The sequence below is a fragment of the Anguilla anguilla genome, chromosome 7, assembly GCF_013347855.1.
Source record: "Anguilla anguilla isolate fAngAng1 chromosome 7, fAngAng1.pri, whole genome shotgun sequence".
Taxonomy (NCBI): domain Eukaryota; kingdom Metazoa; phylum Chordata; class Actinopteri; order Anguilliformes; family Anguillidae; genus Anguilla; species Anguilla anguilla.
The window spans coordinates 29666466-29687364 of NC_049207.1; the positions used below are offsets into that span (position 1 = coordinate 29666466).

Here is a 20899-nt window from a genome sequence, read left to right on the forward strand (position 1 = left end):
ATAAACTGTCAAAATATGTTTTCGCCAAAACGGGTTTGACCTCCCTATTAAGATTTTACATTGCAAACTGTTATTATATGATGAGAGTTGCCGGTTCCATTAAAAAATAATTGAATGCTGACTATGCTGATTCCAGCCGAATATTAGCCGGGCTTTATATTTCCCCAAATATGAATGTTATTTCCAAATAACAGAGCTAAGCATTCATCTTAAGATAAACAAATCACCCCCCGAAATGCAACGTGGCATGACGTCAAGTACAATGCAGAATGATGGAAGCTGTCCTGAAAAATTACACTCTGCTGCCCCCTACTGTCAGAACCCCGCAAGCATTTCCCTCTGGCCACAGAACCTCTACCGCACAGCCAAATGCCTTAAAAGAAACCGTAAACCACTCTACCTTTGAGCAAATGTGGCTAGCTGTGTCTGTCTGTGGTATTGACTGCAAGTGTCACAGTTTTATCCGCAACTGACACTTCTCCAAGTTCGACTTCAGTTTGGGAAATCAAATAAAAATAACACCCCCCCCCCCCCAAAACGTGTTCCCCACCGCAGCTTTTAACTAACTACATAAGCTTTGTAACTTGTAACTGTAACATTTTTTTTCCTGCTATCAGCTTGACAGTACCATTGCAGACAGTGTTGGAGCTAGATGTCAGAGGAAGTAGTACATAACTGCTTCTAAGTAGGGATTGGTGGACCGCAGTGTTAATTATTCATGAAGGACAATTGACAGGCTTCAAGTAAAATACCAATCGAGGAACAGGCGGAGGAGGAACAAACTGCACCAACGAATGTAAATGATTAGCTGAACGAGGAAGATAAAAAATGTGCCCAAAATTACAATATCCCAAGTTATGACAAACCACCTAAAGCCATTTTTCACCTCACAATAATATGAAAAATAGCCATAATGTGGCACCACTGCTCTATAGGTGCGTTGCTGAATATGTACGTAACCAGTGATGAATCCTCACAGCCATGATCTAAAATCTTGTGCAAAGCCTTCAGAGAAGCATGGAGGCTGTTATAGCAGCAAAGGACCAACTCCATATTAATGGGCATGGTTTTGGAATGAGATGTTAAACAAGCACATATGGGTGTGATGTTCAGGTGTCCACATACAGTTGAGGCCAAAATTTTACATAAACCTAGGCTAAAGACATTCAAACTCAATTTTTCACGCATTTCATGTTACCATACATTTACTCTGTTAAGTCAATTACAACGTTTCGCCTGGTAAGGTTTTGCCGTGGCGCCACGGCAAAATCCTCGCCGCCACGCCATAATATAAAAAGAGAATAATTAAAATAAAATAAAAAATTATATATATATATATATATACTGTATATAGCCTATATATTTAATTCATAAATTAAAAATGTTAAACTTTCTAAATATTTCTGCCTAAATGTGCTTTCAAAACCCTACTGTCGCATCCACATATTTATTTTCAAAAAGAGCCTAGGCCGCGCGCTCCGTGCTTCCTCCTTTCTGAGGTGGTCGGAAGACTTGCAGCGCGCGAAGGTCTGTCAAAGCGTCACTTTTTTTTCCTTCAGCGACCGAAAGATAACGAAAAGGTAGGTAGCGACGCTTCAAATATTACAAAAATACCATAGTGTTAACCAGTGTTTGAATTGGACCAAAATAAGTGCCGGTACCTACTCCTCAAAATACATACTGTGTAAAAGAAATTAATGTTGGTAATCATAAGAAGAGTCGGTACTCATATACAAGTCCCGACAACTCCTGCCCATCTCAAGCAATGGCGTTAACTATCATTCAGTGATGACAACTGGCAGATCCTAACTCTGTTCGGGCAAGTGGAATGCCTCATGCAGTTGTCTGATCGGACAAGTAAAAAATAAATGTGATAAATATGTAACGTTATCTGAAAATAAACAGTGTTTGTTTGAGCCGAAGCGGAACCTGTTCCAGTTGAGCTACATACGTGCCCACCCTTTTTATTATCTAGAGCTGCTGTTATAATGGTACATCTGATTAAAATGGTGACCTGGAGAAACCAGTCGGATGTTGCGGCCGCAAATTGTTGGCAAATCGCCAAAACAGCGCAAATGTTTATTTTTTAAATTTTTTTTAGGGCATTTAAAATGTTTGAGTGATTCAACTACTTCCATTTCCATACTACAACATGGTGATTTTTTTCCATGAAAACGAAAGGGAAAGTCTTTATTTTTAAGGTTTTGTGAATGTAGTGAGCTAGCAAAACTGAGTTAGGCTACAGTTGCTACAGCTGACAAAGAGGGCTGCATTCTAATGATGATTATGATTATAACGAGAAGAGCAGTCTCACAAGCTGCTGCAGTATCCAGAAATAAATACAGATAACACTAGCTAATAAAACATACATCTAAGTTGGTTAGGAAATTTTTGCTTCTCAGTAGAAATATAATGCATGAATGATTAATATACTACTGTATGTTCTAAAGGCTTGTATGCCTTTTTTGCCCAGAAGCCTTCCAGTGTATATAGTGTTAAATGTGGCAGATCACAGAGAATAAGAGAAAGATCACAGAGACTAAGAATGGACACTTAAGCATCAGAACTTAATCTTATATCATTTGCAACCAAAGCTGTCTCAGTGCTGTGGCTGGCTAGAAGTTTTACAGAATGTTGTTTCTGTTGAAGTGGGTGTTTAATTGGGTAAAAATATTTTTTCTAAAACTTTTTTTAAAAATACATTTGAAATCGGCCAATAGTTGCTAAGGACAGAACTGTCCAGGTTATCAGATTTCTTACGCAGCAGCTTTACTTGGCATTTTCTACTCCTCGCTGACATTTCCTCATTCGCCAATGCGTGAGCATGAGGTGTCCATGGTTATGGCCATTTAATACTTCTGAATAGTCATCACAGTTGTGATTTGTTTTGTGTGCAGCACTCACAACCGGGCAGAGCATTTATACTAGTGTAGCATTTTGCACAGGTAATCATATTTCTGGTATGACAGTTTTTATATTTATTGAGAGAGTATATCTGTATTATCAAAACGGTTTGGCTAGCCTCAAATCAAACAGTTCCATATTTGTTTAAAATACACCACAGGAAGTTAACATTCAAGTGACCGTTATTACCACCTCACATCACCAGTCAACCAATCATCATCTGCAGCATATGCAGGTAGTGGTTGCCAAACATGCAATTTTCCTCTTGGGGAGGAACGAGACATCTATACAGACATGGTCTGCATATTGTAGGACCAGCACAAAACGGTTTAAAGAGATTGCATCCAAACTGCTTAGTAGATCGGTATCGGCTAAAACGGTTCACATGAATTCGGATATTGGCGCCAAAAAAAACAGATCAGAGCATCCTTAATTGCATTCCATGAAAGGAACATCAACAACCTTGCTGGTCTAAACTGACGACTAACTCACGACATTAAGACTCTTAAGAGCAATTGTCTGCTCTAGTGCAAACATGCATGCATGACAGCCCTAACCTAGGCCATCCATTAAATTAATATTTTGTCAACCTCCCATCTGGACACAGGTAAAGCTGCTTGCACGTACTGCAAAAGGCCACATTTTAGTTTGTTTGGACCCATTTGTCATAGGTACTGTGCATCTGCAACTTCTAAACATGTGGTTATCCCACCCTTGGAATTTACCTTCATAAAGTCCCGGGACGTCTTCTCCTTCCAGTCCACCCCAAAAACAGCAGAGAAACTTCCCAAAGCTGCAACGACACATTAGAATGTTTCATACACAATGTTTTTAAAGTCAGGCAACTGAGAATTTCTACTTGTATGTATGTATATCTTTTGTCCATGTTTTCACGATTGAAACAGAAAATGTAGGATGAAACAGTAAAGTGGCCTGAAAACTGAACAAATAACTGAAATAAGTGTATTTGCTTGATAATGAGGCCAGTGGGGATGCAGATAAGTTTTTTTTAATAAGTGACTTTAATGAGCAGTGTGTTCATGCTTGGTTAAGAGGGGGTAAAGAGGTGAAAGACAACTAAAATGAGAAGTGTTATGTGGTGGTTACAGAGGTGAAATGTGGTCAGACGCACAGTCCTCAAAGACTCCAGCATGAGCGAGCAGTAGCGTGACAAGTTTGGGGTCCTTCTCCAGCTGCATGACGTGCTTGCTCTCATTGGAGAGGAGGGTGCACACATTGATGGCGAAGTCCACCTCATTTGGGAGGCCCGACAGCAGAGACAGCACCAGTTTGTTGTAGTCACATGGTGGAGAAAATTCCATTGACAGACCATAGCTTTGGCGAAGGTAATCTGGGGAGAAAATACATTTTTAGTTTTAGCTAATGGGAACAAACAAACACAATTCACCCATAGCAATGCAGCACAGTGGTTAATGAGCTAGCCAGTGGAGCAGCACATTACAAAGTAAGTTCCACTGTAGACCCAAATTTATTTAGTAAAACATACAACCATATGAATAGGTGATACATACAAGGTGACTCTTCCTATGGAAGGGATTAGTCACTGCTAAAATCATGCAAAGGGAGAGAATCATTTATGCTAAATTAAAAGACCCCAATATAATTACCATGTGTTTTGATCAGAGCTTTAGGGTTGAGTTTTGATATAGCTGTGAATTACCAAGTTTCATCACTTTATGATTAAATGAGTACAACTAAATAAGCAAATAAAAGAAAGAAAACTGATTTCCATATGTGCCAATAGATTGTGGGGAATTTTTAAATCTTACAACAAAAAACACAGTTTCTACATAAATACTGGTCAGAGTTTTCTAAATGACTAGTTTCCAAAACAGGAAAGTTTCACATTTCTGTATTATATAAATTGTTCCCAGGGTATAATAATTACATGGTAATTGAGGATTTGAGTGCTTGAAAGACAAAGACTGCTTGAGCATTATACAGTAATCGAGGAGAAAAGAAAAAAAACTTAGAAATTCAAATAAATTCATGAGAATTAATGCGTTTAGTTCCATTCTTTATTTTTACCTTTATTTGGAAGCTTTAGCAGTTTGTTGTTTTATGGGTAATATTAGTTTCAGAAATCCTTGGTGTTATTCATATTAAAATTTTTGGTTCCTCTGTTTATTTTTTGTCCCGTCTACATTTTTTCATTTTTATTGCCTACTATAATGGACTGCATTTGGACTGCATTTATATAGCGCTTTTATCTATATATTTATATATCCAAAGCGCTTTACAATTGATGCCTCTCATTCACCCATTCACACACACACTCACACGCCAACGGCGAAAGCCTGCCATGCAAGGCGCCAATCAGCTCGTTGGTAGCAATTAGGGGTTAGGTGTCTTGCTCAGGGACACTTTGACACGCCCAGGGTGTGGGATCGAACCGGCAATCCTCCGACTGCCAGACAACCACTCTTACCTCATGAGCTATGTTGCCCCCATAGCCTATATACAATAAATACACCGCTCAACACTGCCTCAAGCTGTAGTATATGCCTAAGTTGTTGAAAATAAAGGCAAACTGAAAAAATGGAAGTGTATTAAAAAACACTGATTCATTAAATGAATAGATCTCACATGTGAAAAGAGTGAAATAACACGCGCAAAAACAGTAAAAGTACACGAAGTTTCCAAAACATTTTTTTAAATCTATAAAATAAATAAATAAATAAATATCCACAGGCAGTTTCCTCTATAAGAATAAATACCAGTTTACAATACAAGCAATGCAAGATGCATTGACAGACTGGTGCAGATTTAATCACTCTGGTCCATCACAGAAAGAAAGCATACTTTTTTTGCCTTTAACACAATGAAACCCAAGCATTAGGCCTACTAAATTAATAAAACAGGGCTGGACTAGTGCTTCCGTTTTTATTTCTTTAAAGCTTGCTTTTGGCACAGGTAACAGAACGGAAAGTAACAAAACTGCAAAAAAATGGCAATAATCAGGGGACAATCATTTTTACAGATCAGCAGTCTTTACACAAGGTTGGCGCTCAGACACTGGCAGCAAACATTCTATATGGCATCCACAATAGCAACTGTGATCATATCAACCAAATGACAGCTGCTAACCATTCCAGAAGCAACTGATAACCCCCTGGGTCTGAGTTGCTCTTACACTGGTGAAAACACTGTGTTCATTGAAAAATCTACTTGAATTTCTTGCTTGAAGGTTACTCCTGAGACAGAATAACATGTATTTTAGTTAGTCTATCGCCCTCCTGTTGCTTCTGCATGTGTCGTGGATAATTTGAGTAATTTTACCTATGTTTTTGCAGATTCTGCATTAATTGCTATGGGAGATTTCAATTTTGATCGGCTAAAAGACATTTCTGATAAAGGTTTGTTCTGATTTAAACCCAACTCAGAATATCACAAAACCAAGTCGTCCAAACTTGAAACATGCATGCAAATGTACTCTTATTGAGCTTATACTTTGCAACAGAACTGCCAAAATTGTGGCAAATGGTGTTTTTATTCATGACCTCCATAAAGAGTGTGATCTCTCACATTTCTCAAATTCTTGATGCAGAGACAGGTTTAGCATCATTTACAAGGACCTTTAATTACATGGTAGATAAACATGTACCTTTTAGAAAGTTAAGCGTTAAAATATGTTTAATCCTTGGTTCAACGAAGATATTTCATTATTATTTCAGCAAAGGAATCAACCATGAAAAGTTGCTAGGAACTCTGGGTCCTCCTCTAACTGGCATACATTTAGGTAGTTAAGTAACAAATACATTACTGCCGTTGGAAATGCGAAAACTAAATATTATTGCAATTCACTTACCAGCCCTGGAAGAAATTCATCACAATTTGGGTAATTAGTAAAGTACCGTAATAATTATAATTATGCCCTACCTGTACAAATTATGAACATTGCTTAATCACCAGCATGCCAGAGACAGGAGTTTCGCTTCTCTGCCTTTTGGTTAAGATCAAGTGTAGTATCTGTTATCAGGTGCCGAGAGAGAAATTTACACAGATACATACATAAATATATATCTAGAGAAGTGCTTTTGTATATTTGTTTCATTCTTTTAACCCGAGTTCTTGCGGAGATGAGGGGACACAATCAGGAAGCCTGTGTTTAGTTTGCATGGCTACAGCTGGGTTGTAACAGCAACCTGACAGAAAGCAAGGGGGGAAAAAGTCCCTGAAGAACATCTGTCCAGTGTTCAGTCCCAAAACCAACTGGGACTTAAAGCTTACAGGGCAAAAAAGGAATCAGGTCAGTGGATGTACACTTCTTAGGGATTCTCTCATATGTGGCTGATCTATTTTTTACTTTTTTGCTGTGTATTTTTGTGACTGGTGACAAAAGTATTGTATTGTCTGTATGGAGGGGAAGACCTACAAAGGCAGCTTTGCACCCTTGGCTGTTTGAATTAGATTTTATTTTTGTATGTCGTACTGTAAATTTTGCTTTTGTAAGCTGTTATAAAGAAACAAAGACAGGAGTTGCCTTTAAATTAAACACTTTATTACTGCAGCCCAAGTCTTCTATAGAGAGCATAAAACAGCCCATCCATCATCCCTTTACAGTAGTTAAATCAGCTGCTTCTTAATATCCCCAGTTTCATTCTTTCCCCTTTTACCTCATCTAAAGTTTTAGCTGCACTTACATCCATCAACTTGTTACAACCCCGAAGCTTGTGTTTACATCTGTCTCTATTGCCATGTGTTTCGTCTTTCCGGTTTCTCATGTGATTGGTCGTTTCCGTCTCTGGTTACTCGGCTTCAAAAAGCCACCATTTGCCACCTACCAACGGAGACCAGCTCTACAAACTTGTGCTTGGTGTGTTGTGTATAGTGATTGTTTTGTTTGACATCGCGTATTTGACCCTATTTTTGTTTAATTCCAATTCCCTTCTGGTTTGTTTGCTGACCAGATCTTGTGTATGACTACTGATTAGTTCCCTTCAACTCTGATTCTTTCCTTAGCCCTTCTAGTTTGTTTGCCCCGTGATTATGTGTTTTTCACCATTCGCTCTTGTATTCGCTTCCAATTCTCGCTTAGCACTTCTACTCTATTTGTTGATTGGATTTTGAGTTTGACTATTCGCTCATTCGCGACCTCGACTCTCGTTTTGCCCTCTGCTTGCCGTATAGCGCTCCGGTTAGTTAGTGTATTCCCAGCTGGACTACAAATCCTTCGATCAGGACACAAGTTTGCTATTTTGCTTGGTTTTTTTTAATTTTTATTTTTTTAAGAGTACCTTCAGAATTAATTCCTTCAATATTTCTGAAGGTAGTCTGGTGAGAGAATTAACACTGTCATGGGTACACTATTCAGATTTTTGGTTTCAGACTATTGGTTAATTGCCCGAAGTTTAGCGTTCAATGCTGCCCCGTGTCCAGTACCCTTCAATGACTAGCCAGTTTTCTGTTAGATTTGGACAGGCAGATAGGGACTGGTCGGTTTGCAGTACGTTTCCCTCACCTATTTACCACTCATCTTCCTTATCATTCACCCAGTTATCGTATGACCCTAGACCAGGTCATAACATAACTCAACTATGAACTCAAATTCAACTGGAGCTAATGGCCTAAATCTTTTTTCCCGTAAACTTGCTGCTATTCTTCATTATATGTATGTGTGTGCGTGCGTGCGTGCGTATACACACACACACATATATATACACACACACACAGTGAGCACCATAATTCATTGGACAGTGACACATTTTTTATTTTGGTTCTGTACTCTAGCACTTTGAGTTTGAAAGGATACAATGACAATGAGGTTGAAGTGCAAATGGGAGGACCATGTACAAAAGGTGCTGTCATTGATAAACAGTTCATACGATATGGATGAAAATACCTCAAATTAAAGCTGACAGTATGCACATCAACCTCACTGTCATTGTATCCTTTCAAAGTGCTAGAGTACAGAACCAAAATAACAAAATGTGTCGCTGTCCAATGAATTATGGTGCTCACTGTATATATATATATATATATCAGGGATTGACATTGACATCTTGGGTCACTTGTGGCTCACATTGTTTACTTGTCCGATAGCTGAAGTTACTTGTCCGGAAACTGAAAATGTTGTCCTATTAAGAAAACAATTTACAGATCCACTTTCACAACAATTGTGATTTAATTAATACAGCAATACATACAAAATAGAAAATAACAGACTAGCTAATGTGGTCTTTCGTTTTCTTTAATTTGCAACAAGGGGAGTCGCACTAGACCATAAATCAGGGGTGGGGAAGCTTTATCCTGTCTGGGGCCAGATTAATATTTGCATATAGGACAGTGGGCCATAGACTTCTATGAACTCTCGTGTTAATTACAGACACATTTTTCTATGTTATGCAGACTGAATGTTTATATGTAAACTAGATCTAAAACTGAACATACCTTACTTTCAATGACTGGCTAAACTTTGCCTCAACCAGTTTTGGAATGTCTGGTGGCCCTGGTGTTGTTTCCACACTGAGCTGGGTTTCCAAGTTGATGTCTGTCAGTCTGGAACAAAGCCTGTCCTTTGCAAGTGACAGCTTGGAGAAGAACTGTTCAGAGCGGTATGTGGTTCTGAACATCTTAAGCGTGTTTCCTCAAACTCGGAAATTTGTCAACGCTAATGTTTTGCTTGTAGAAATCTATCCAGTTCCTTTTTAGGCCGCAGGAAAGACGCTTGTGTGCAGCGAGATTATTCTACAATGATGTTCTCTGCTCGCACCGTTCCTTCAAGAGTAGCATAACTTGCATGTCTGCAGGTGTAATGTCTCTCAAGATCGAAGGTAAAGTTTAATTTTGTTTTTCAAATTGCTGTTATAACCAACTATTGTTTTGTTCGCGGCAAAATCGAGAAGAAGCGAAGCAAAACATTCCGTTAACTTGGCGTTGAATCGAACAAACTAACGTCTGCTAGCTTTAGTTTGATGAGATATCGGTGTAATAATGAGGTGCATTGTACCCGGTTGTTATAATGCCCCCATTAAACTTGACTTGAAAGCACATTTTCATAGTTTTCCACACGATGCAACTTTGTGCCAGTCATGGTTGGATGTAATCAGACACCCCAACATAACAGCCAAAGAAGTTTGCAAACGAGGATTAAGGGTATGCAGCGACTACTTTGAAGCGATTACCAAGCCGACCGTCTGAAGCCTGGAGCTGTACCCACCATTTTCCCATCGTTGGTCGAACCGCTCGAGATAGGTACTGTGCGGGCTGGCTAACGCTATCGCGTCTGACTGTGATACATAGGATGTCTACCACCAGTTGCCGTTTGTCCTGGGAATAGCCTGTGGTTCCTCAATCTCGGCTCGCTCCTGACTCGCTCTCGCTCTCACACTATCAGCCTGCAAATTAGCCAGCCATTCTTCTGTGTATACCGGCTCAAATCGATAAGGCACAAAAATCCCATGATCAAAAACAAAATCTCCTTCATCCTCAGACATTTTTGGTTTCGCTAGCTAGTAGTCATACAGTACTATTTCTACGGCCAACCTAATGTTATTGTCTGCAGGTACGCCCACATCAGAAGTCGCACAATGATATGCATCCTCGAGTTCGACACTATTCTGTCTTGTATTACTACTGCAAATTACTATTCGTTTACTTTTAGAAATTAAAATATTTATTTTACTTTGTACTTATTTTCCTATCTAATTGTTGTATTTTATGTGCACATTTCAGCAAACTCAAACACAAGGAATATTTTTCCAGTTGGGCAGATGAGGGAAAAATAATTAAAGATCAAAATTTTCAACTTCAAATGGCTGTATATCCTACGACTTAGACTAAATTTGGCATGTATGCACTAAACATAGCTAATTTGATGACTAAGCTCTGACTCAAATTTTCCCACCACTTACATTTTTTCAAAAAACCATTTTCCCTACTCTTCCTACATAGTTTGACCGATTACCACCAACTGCAGCCAGAAGCGAGCATGGGCCACCTCTTCAGATATTTAAAATCTGTTTCCAGTTCATTCCACAATAGCAATGAAGTTGTATCTCTCATATTTGGATGGACCAAATGTCATGAAATTGTTTACACATGCTATGAGTCCAAATATTATTAAATTACATTTATTTGGCAGACGCTTTTATCCAAATCGACGTACAAAAAGTGCATTTCATGGTCATGGACAACTACAATACACGGGTTAAATAAGATACAATACTTATTTTGTACAGCTATTTCTAGCCAAGAAAACAGTTTAGTTCACACAGTGAACACTATTCTGACCTAACCTCTGCAAAGCCAACTAGGCAGAAGAACAAGCTACAGTATTAGGACAAATACAAAGTGCTGGGATGGGGGAACATGTAACGAGTGTCATGAAAGGGGGGGGGGGTGGATTTAGAGTAAAATACCAACCGTTCCACAAAATCTTGTGCAAATCTGTGAATCCATTCGGGAGTTATGCGCCTTTTTGTGATTGGCCACGCCCATCGCCACATCCCCTCTTGGTCAATCGGCCTGAAAGTTACTCAGCTCTACCTTCGGTCATGACCAACCTCCATGCCAAATTTCAGCCTCCTGGGGCAAAAACTGTGGCCGCTACAGGGTGGGACACTTTTGTGGACCAACCGACCGACCAACCAACCGACCGACCAACAGACAAAGCTATAGAGCTGCGGTCGCAGCTAAAAAAGTGCCACAAATGCAATTGTCTAGGCAAAAAATCAAAAATGAATCAGCACTTTTTGAACATGCAATGAAATACTGAAAGATTGCATATTTACAGCAGGTTAAACTACATGTCCTGGATCAAAAACTCCTTGACCACATAAAATGTAAGGGTGGACATGTAGAACTACTATTAACCCCTTAGGGCACATGCCAAATCTTGCCAATTTAGGTATTTAAAGCTTTATAACTCCAGATGTGAACACCACAGAGACTTGAAAAATGGCTTAAATGAAGCAAGACATTTGTACCATTTACATTAATAGCTTAGATTATTCCAAAATTATGAATATAAAATGAAGTGCCACAAATGCAATTGTCTAGGCAAAAAATCTAAAATGAATTTGCTCTTTTTTTAGTTTGCAATGAAATACTGGAAGATTGCATATATACAGCAGGTTAAAGTATACAATGTATGCTTTTTGGGAGACTTGGAACTAAAAAAACAACATGTATATCACTAGCGCGTTGTTAAAATTCAAAATAAAAATGTATTTTTTAATATTTCCGAGTAGCATGTAAATTTTGTATTTCAGCCATATCATAAATATTCAACCCCCATTTAATATCACCATTTTTTAAATATTTGCTGGTCTGTAGAGTGACTACATTTAGTGGAAACACACTTAAGCCCTTAGGAAATCCATAACGATACTGTTGATAAACCTGTGATAAACATATAAATCTCACCGATGCACTTCTCTTCACATCAATTTGAAGCTGACCAGCAAACATGCCAAAGACAAAGGAGCTCTCTCAAAAGTTAAGAGAAGAAATTATTTCATTGCATAAAAAAGGCAATGGATACAAAAATATCTCCAAGATATTGAAAGTTCAAAGAGACACAATTGGCAGCATTATAAGGAAGTTTAAAAGTCATGGAATAGCAGTAAACCTACCTGGAAGTGGAAGGAAGAGTAAAGTTACGTCAACTGGTATCAGGCACATTGTAAGAACTGCTGAGAAAACCCCTCATATTACTGCCAAAGGCTTACAGGATGACCTTTTGAAAGCTGGAATAAAAGTATCAGTACAGACGATAAGAAGGATATTGAACAAGCAAGGCCTTCATGGCCGGACACCTCGCCGCACTCCACTCTTAACCAGTAAGCATATGAAAAATCGACTTGAATATGCAAGACGTCATTTGGATAAGTCTATGGAGTTTTGGGAGAATATTTTATGGAGTGACGAGACAAAACTGGAATTGTTTAGACCCAGAAAGGTGCAGCTTATGACAAGAAGAACACCATCCCCACAATCAAGTATGGAGGTGGGTCAGTCCTTCTGTGGGGGTGTTTTGCTGCTTCTGGTACTGGCAATCTTCAGCGTGTGACCGGCACCATGAATTCCTTGAAAAACCAGGCCATTCTGGAGAAGAATGTGATGCCCTCAGTACATAAGCTGAAGCTTGGTGATCATTCGACTTTCCAGCAAGACAATGATCCCAAGCATACATTCAAGTCAACCAAAGCTTGGTTCAGGGAATGATCTTGGAATGTCCTTGACTGGCCTTCTCAGTCCCCAGATTTAAATCCCACTGAAAATCTTTGGTGTGATTTGAAGAAAGCAGTGGCATCACGAAAACCAAAGAATATCGGTGAAATTGAAGCATTTGCACAGGAAGAATGGGCCAAGATTCCAAATGAGAGGTGTCAGAGGCTTGTGAGCACTTAGCCTATAGGAAGCATTTATTGGAAGTAATAAAAGGTAAAGGATGTTCCATAAAGTACTGATTTTGGGGGTTGAATAATTTGGTCATTGATTTTTTTGGAGTGAATTTCATTTTTTTTCCTTATAACAAATAGTAAACTCAGCTGTATGTTTTCAAACTCACTTAAACATGTTCTAAAACATGTATTTCTGTTTACAAAGGCCTTAGTTAATACACTGTCATGAAATTTTGTTCAAATCACAAAGATCTTATGGGTTAGAGGGGTTGAATAATTTTGATTGCAACTGTACAGGTTCTGGATAAAAAACTTCTTGACCACAAGTTCATAAAATGTAAGGGTGGATATGTAGAACTACTAAAGATCTATGAAGCAAAAACTAAGCAGTGTACCCAGCGTCTCCAAATCTACCCAAAATGTCTAAATTATGCATTGCTGTAAATCACAACATACTCACGTATTTCACTACAAATCAACTGTTTTTACTCACAAAACTCACTGTTGCATCATTTTCAAGTGGGAATTACAAGCTTTCTGTCAGTACAGTGGTCTAAAATAGCTACGGGTCCAGAAACATGTCCAAAATCTCTCCAAAAAGGAATATAGGCTAATGCTTTTTGTCCATTGTAAAACATATAAATGAGCGCCTTAGAAAGATTTAAGATGAAACATTGATATCAGATTTAAAATAATGCAAAAATATTGTCACACAATGCTGTACAGTACCTAAATGTGTAATAATTAACTCTTGTATGTATTTCTATACTCTGCACTCTCTTATGTTTTCATGTATGGGGATGGGACGATATGAAAACAATTTTCAACCGTCCACCACGTTTGGCAATTTTCCAACACTCTCATCATCATTGTTGCATGCATCACAAAAACTACTAGACTACCAACAAACGCTTACATTACAGTGTGAAATATCCACATTATATAATACAACTAACCTATTTAAAGACACTCAATTTCAAAAATAACGTATATAACTGAAATATTTTGAGCAGTAATACTTACATAGCAATGATGAAATCTTATCCGTTTTCAGTAGATATAGACAGAGACAGTAAATCAATGATACAGTTCTATCTTACACCAGAAAACAATGTCAGCTAGGTCTATCAGCAAGCATATGGCTTAACTATGCCCAGAAGTCCTCAATAATAATATTTTCCAAGAAATTACGAAAAATCGTTGACAACGTTTCGTTAAGTGCAGCGTCTTTTACTGCTACCACAGAGTGAATGTGTAAGTGTGAATGCGATGATAAGGAAAATTTTGGTTACGCTGACCTATAAAACGCTATTCCAAAAGCAAAATGAAACATGTTATACATCGTTAGAAAGCTTATACTCTCACCTACTGAATAAATGAATTGTCAATCAAGCCAGACTGTACTAAAAAGGGCGACAATGCCGTAAACAACACGTGTGGTATTACGCACAGCTATTTTGGAAGGTACCCAGGCATCACAAATGCGCGTATATTTCACAAACAAATTGTCCAAGATAATATATGACCACTCAGTCTCAAAAGGGACATCGCTACACATAAAACCAATGGTAAGATTTTATATTTATTCAATATTTAGTCCCAGCTATTGACTGTAGAATGACATGGTATCATTTTTTAAAACTTTTTCTCATTTATTTCGTTATTCAGTGAGCAGCATTTTCACTGCTGTATTGGGATATCTTAGGGCTATTGTCCGGTTTATCTTTTTGCTATGACGGAATACAATTTTTGAGTGGTGAAAGAATATTTTTATGAATGCCCAGATAGACAATATTGTCCATTATGTCATGAGTGGGGGGTGTAGTTGTAGATGGGACTGCAGGGAGGGGGTGCGTGTTAAATAAACGACCAGAGTGACAATGGTGGCGCTGCGAAACTCCGTATTCGGCATAGTTGTCGTGTATGATCTACTAATGAAACTAAAACAACGCGCTTCTGTTTTTTGTCTGAGTTCAGTATTCTCGGCACGCTTGTGTGCCGACCACTAGGGGTTTTGCGCTAAGAGGTTAAGCAAAAACTAGGCAATGTATTTTTATTATGCATTGCTGTAAATCACAACATAGCCTACTTACGTATTTCACTACAAATCAATTGTTTTGACTCAGGAATTTCACTGTTGCATCATTTTCAAGTGCGAATTACAAGCTTCCCGTCAGTACATTGGGCTAAAATTTCTAGGGGTACAGAAACATATCCAAAATCTCTCCAAAAATGGATAAAAAAATTTTTGTCCATTATAAAGCATATAAATGAGCCCCTTATGGATGTTTAAGATGAAACCTTGATATCGGACTAAAAAATAATGCAAAAACACTGTCACACAATGTGGTACAGTATCAAAATGTAGGCTATAATAATGAACTCTCGTATGTGTTCCTGTACTCTACAGCAGGGGTGTCAAACATACGGCCCGCGGGCCGGAACCGGCCCCCAAGGAGGTTCGATCAGGCCCGCAGGATAATTTGAAAGTGGAAAAAATGCATAAAAGACATGGAATTAATATTTTTAATTCGCTGCAATTCATGGATTATCCGCTAAGGGGCGCACTCTTTCCATCAGAGTAGAAGACAAGCCGCATCACTGAGACAGACTGAAAACAGCAGACGGTATCAGTGCGCCATCTGCTGCTTGTTACGACGTTGTTAATACCTTGGTCTCTATTTCTCCGCTACACCCTCATTAGCCAAAATGTCGTTATCCAAACGGAGAAAAGTAGATAAGGAGTGTAGAATTTTCAAAGAAAAATGGACCACGTCCTATTTATTTACAGAGATGCACGGAAAACCTTCGTGCTTGGTGTGTTTGCAACAAGTTTCGGTATTGAAGGAATATAATATTCGACGCCACTACGAGACTCATCACAGTGAAAAATATGACGGCTTGCAAGGACAACTGAGAAGAGATAAGATTAACGAATTGCTGGCGGGTCTGAGGAAACAGCAGTCAACTTTCATCCAGAGCCGAGAAGTCAGTGAAGCAGCGGTAAAAGCCAGCTACCTAATTGCAAGCGAAATAGCATTAGCATCGAAGCCGTATTCCGACGGTGACTTTGTTAAACGATGCATGATGAAAGCGGCTGAACTTGTATGTCCCGAGAAGCGACAAGCTTTTGCCAATATTAGCTTGACGAGGAATACTATAGCAGAGAGGATTTCGGAACTATCGGCAGATTTAGACAGTCAATTGAAACAGAGAGTCAAGTCATTTATTGCATTTTCCGTGGCAATTGACGAGAGCACTGACATCACAGACGTGGCCCAACTGGCCATATTTATTCGAGGAGTTGATGAGACATTGACTGTTACTGAAGAGTTTCTTGAGTTGGTGCCAATGATGGACACTACAACAGCCGAGGACATTTTCGGCTCTGTCGTTGCTGCATTGGACAGAGTTGGAGTGGACTGGTCCCGCGCTGTCAGCCTGGCTACAGACGGCGCGCCATCCATGGTCGGAAAGAAAGCAGGTGTCGCGACAAAGTTCAAAGACAAAGTACAAGCCCTTAATGGAGGAGATCGTTTCTGGACATTTCACTGTATTTTGCACCAGGAGGCATTGTGTTGCAAGTCGCTGAAAATGGACCACGTCATGGAGGTGGTTGTTTGCACTGTAAATTTCATCCGGTCCAGAGGTCTGAACCATCGTCAGTTTGACAAACTTCTCAGCGACAGCAACATTACCCACAGCCTGCCATACCACACTGAAGTGAGATGGTTAAGCCGAGGCGCTGTGCTGAGGCATTTCTTTGATCTACGAGAGGAAATCGGACAGTTCATGGAGAAAAAAGGAAAACCGGTGTTGGAATTACAATCTCAGAAATGGCTACGGGACCTTGCATTCTTGGTTGATATTACTGAACACTTGAACAATCTGAACAAAATGTTGCAAGGCCGCAAAAAAGTTGTCACACAGTTTTCTGACAACATACATGCATTTAAGTTGAAGCTGACTTTGTGGGAGATGCAACTGGCAAATGGCAACCCTGCTCATTTCCCCTGTCTGAGAGATGTGTGTGTGACCAGACCTGATGCGGACATGAAACGGTACAAAGACAAAATTGCAGGACTACTGCGGGAGTTTGAGAAACGTTTTCAGGTATTTGGTGAACTTGAGACAGAATTTTCAGTTTTTCGCTCACCTTTCACAGTTAAAGCTTCTGATCTGCCGGTCGAAATTCAGCTAGAGATAATTGATTTGCAGTGTGATGCAGATTTGAAGGGCAAATTTGCCTCTGTAGGTCTGGACAGATTTTATCAGTATCTACTACCAGGGTACCCCAAATTAACAGCCCTGGCTGCTAAAATTTTGTGCATGTTTGGGACAACCTACCTTTGTGAACAAATCTTCTCAGTGATGAATATCAATAAAACAAAAATGCGTTCAAGGCTCACAAACAAGCACTTAAATGACATTCTGAAAGTGACAGCTAGTCAGGACATGACACCTGGTGTTGATGCACTTGTACAGGCCAAAAGATGCCAAGTTTCAGGAACAAATACAAGTCCAGACTAGACTAACACCTTTAAAATGCTGCCTTAGATACTGTTTGCATTGAAAGAATACAGCTCTGTGAAGATGAATCCTTACTGTGGTGATTTAAAAAATGTGCACTTTAATGTTAGTCAGCAGCTTCAAAATAAAAGTTGTGTGATGGAATTCTACTGTTCATACAACTCCATAAATTTTTAGTATGTATTGTATGTGTATGTATGTTTCATGTATGAAGTTTACAGATTTACAGGACAGGCGAACACTTTCTTCATTACACATTTAAAATCACTCTCTTTAGTTTGTAAGGTGTGCAGGGATTACATTTAGATTTTATATGCGTATGTGTAAGTGGTTTAAAAATTCCTTCCTTTAAAAGTCTCATTTAATCTTAAAGTGCATTACTATATTTTTCAGTACCAATTAAAGTTTTGTGCCTTTGTACAATCAGTGGGATCTGTTGCAATGCATATTTGTGAATGATAAAAGTAAATTGCACATTTGTCTAAGGAAATATGAGGTGTTTTATGAAATGTTTTGTAAAAGGATAGTTTATTAAATTTCAATATTTTCCTAATGTTCTTGTGCTTCTTTACACCAAAACAAAGAAAAGACATGATATTTTAATTATTTATAGCAGAGTATGGTATAATTTTAATGGTCCGGCCCACTTGACATCTCCCTAGGCCGTATGTGGCCCACGATGAGAAATGAGTTTGACACCCCTGCTCTACAGTATGTAATGTTTTCTTGTATGGGGATGAGATGACATGAAAACAATATCAATCTTTTCTTTATACATGCTTCCACTTGGTAAAATCATTACCAACCATGGGGTTAATCTCCATAGCTATGCTGATGATACACAGCTTTATATTTCTGTATTGCCTGAGGATGAAAGCCCAATCAGTTCCTTAGAAAACTGTCTGAAAGATATTAATCTCTGGATGTCTCAGAATTTTCTTCAATTGAATCAGGATAAGACTGAGATAATTATCATTGGATCTAAGGCCCAGAGAGAACGATTATCTAAGAACCTAGGACCTTCTAGTGTCAAACAGTAAACCTCAAGTTAAGAATCTAGGTGTAATCTTGGATGCTGACCTAAGCTTTCTGCAATATATAAGAAATGTAACAAGGGTAGCCATCTTCCATTTGCGAAACATTACTAAAGTAAGGCCTTTCCTCACGCAAGCTGATGCTGAACGGATAATACATGCCTTTGTTACAAGTAGATTAGACTACTGTAATGCTCTCTTCTCTGGTCTTACAAAAAATATACAGAGCAGCTACAACTTGTGCAAAACTCAGCTGCAAGATTCTTGATACGAACCAAAGAGAGAGCTCACATCACACCTGCACTTGCACCTCTGCATTGGCTGCCCGTGAAATATAGAATTGATTTTAAAATTCTTTTACTTGTTTTTAAAGCTCTGACTGGTTTAGCACCACCTTACATATCTGACCTGCTGAATAGATATCAGCCCAAATGTGCCCTCAGATCTTCTGGTGATAACTTGCTATGCATTCCAAAAGCAAACTATAAAAGAAGTGGAGAAGCTTCTTTTTATTTATATGCCCCCATGCTATGGAATAGCTTGCCTACACAGATCAGAGAGGCACCAAATGTAACACTTGTTAAAAGCGCTCTGAAAACATACTTTTTTAGGATGGCTTTTACTTGATTATATCCTATTTTAGTATTTACTTGTCTTTTGCTTGTACCTGTTGTATAAATGTACATTTATATTGGCTTGTATTTCATTGTGTTTTACTGCACTTTGTTTTATCCTATTTTATCATTTTATTATGTTACTTTTTATTCTATCCCATTCTGTTTTATCCCATTTTATTATTTTACATTTTATTCTATCCCATTTTATTCGTTTATATTGTGTCTATTTCGTGTTATATTGTTTTTTTCTATATTTTCCTATTTGAACTGCTTATTATTATTATTATTTCCTTGGTGTGAAGCACTTTGGACTGCTACTGCTGTATGAAAGGTGCTATATAAATAAAGTTTATTACTTATTATTATTATTATTCAAACGTCCACCACGTTTCGGCAATGTTCCAACTTTCACGTCATATCTGGTGCATGAAACACAGAAACTACGAAGCTACTAATGAACGCTTACATTACAGTGTGAAATTCATTATAAAAATGATAAAATATTATAAAATACCACTAACCTATTTAAAGACACTCAGTTTCAAAAACAAGACCAGGTCAAAACCTAGTAAATGGCTGGACCGGTCGACCAATGGTGTAACTTCATCACTCAGTCACTCAGTCACAGACATTCGCGTTTATAGGGCTGGCCCCACTGTTGCGGTCCAGCCAATAATATATATAACCAAAATATTCTGAGCAGTAATACTTACACATAGTGATGATGACATTTTATCTGTGTTCAGTAGATAGAGACAAAGACAGTAAATCAATCCTGTTGGTCTCTCCTGTTCTGTCTTACTCCAGAAAACAATGTCAGCTAGGTCTATCAGCAAACATATGGCTTAACTATGCTTAGAAGTCCTCAATAATAATAATAATATTTCTCAATAAATTACGAAAATCATTGATAACGTTTCATTAGGTGCAGTGTCTTTTATTGCTACCACAGAGTGAATGTGATGAGAAAACTTTTGGTTACGCTGAGCTATAAAACGCTATTCCAAAAGCAAAATTAGACAACGTTATACATAGTTAGAAAGTTTATTCTGTCACCTATTGGACTGATTCATTGTCGATCAAGCCAGACTGTACTAAAAAGGGCAACAACACCATAAACAGCGTGTGGTAATACACACAGCCATTTTGGAATGTACCCAGGTGTCACACATGCACGTATATTTCACAAACGGATTATCCAAGACAATATATGACCACTCAGTCTCAAAAGGGACATCTCTATGCGTAAAACCAATGGCTAGGTTTTATATTTATTCAATATTTAGTCCCCAGTATTGACTGGTATAATTTTTGAAAACTTTGTCTTATTTCGTTATTCGGTGAGCAGCGTTTTCACTGCCGTATTGGCATATTTTATGGCTATTGTTGGGTTTATCTTGTTGCTATGACGAAATACGATTTTTGAGTGGTGAAATAATATTTTTAT

At 38.4% G+C, this 20899-nt stretch overlaps 1 protein-coding gene and 1 pseudogene across 1 annotated transcript in view; one reads left to right on the forward strand and one right to left on the reverse strand.

The window, feature by feature from the left end:
• The window catches only part of arid2 (AT rich interactive domain 2 (ARID, RFX-like)), a 211613-nt gene that overhangs the window by 166605 nt on the left and 24109 nt on the right, over window positions 1-20899 (reverse strand). The window contains 2 exon segments of the mRNA XM_035425440.1: window positions 3630-3697; window positions 4037-4255. Coding sequence (XP_035281331.1) covers window positions 3630-3697; window positions 4037-4255 — 287 coding nt within the window.
• Window positions 6856-7019, forward strand: LOC118232658 (annotated as a pseudogene).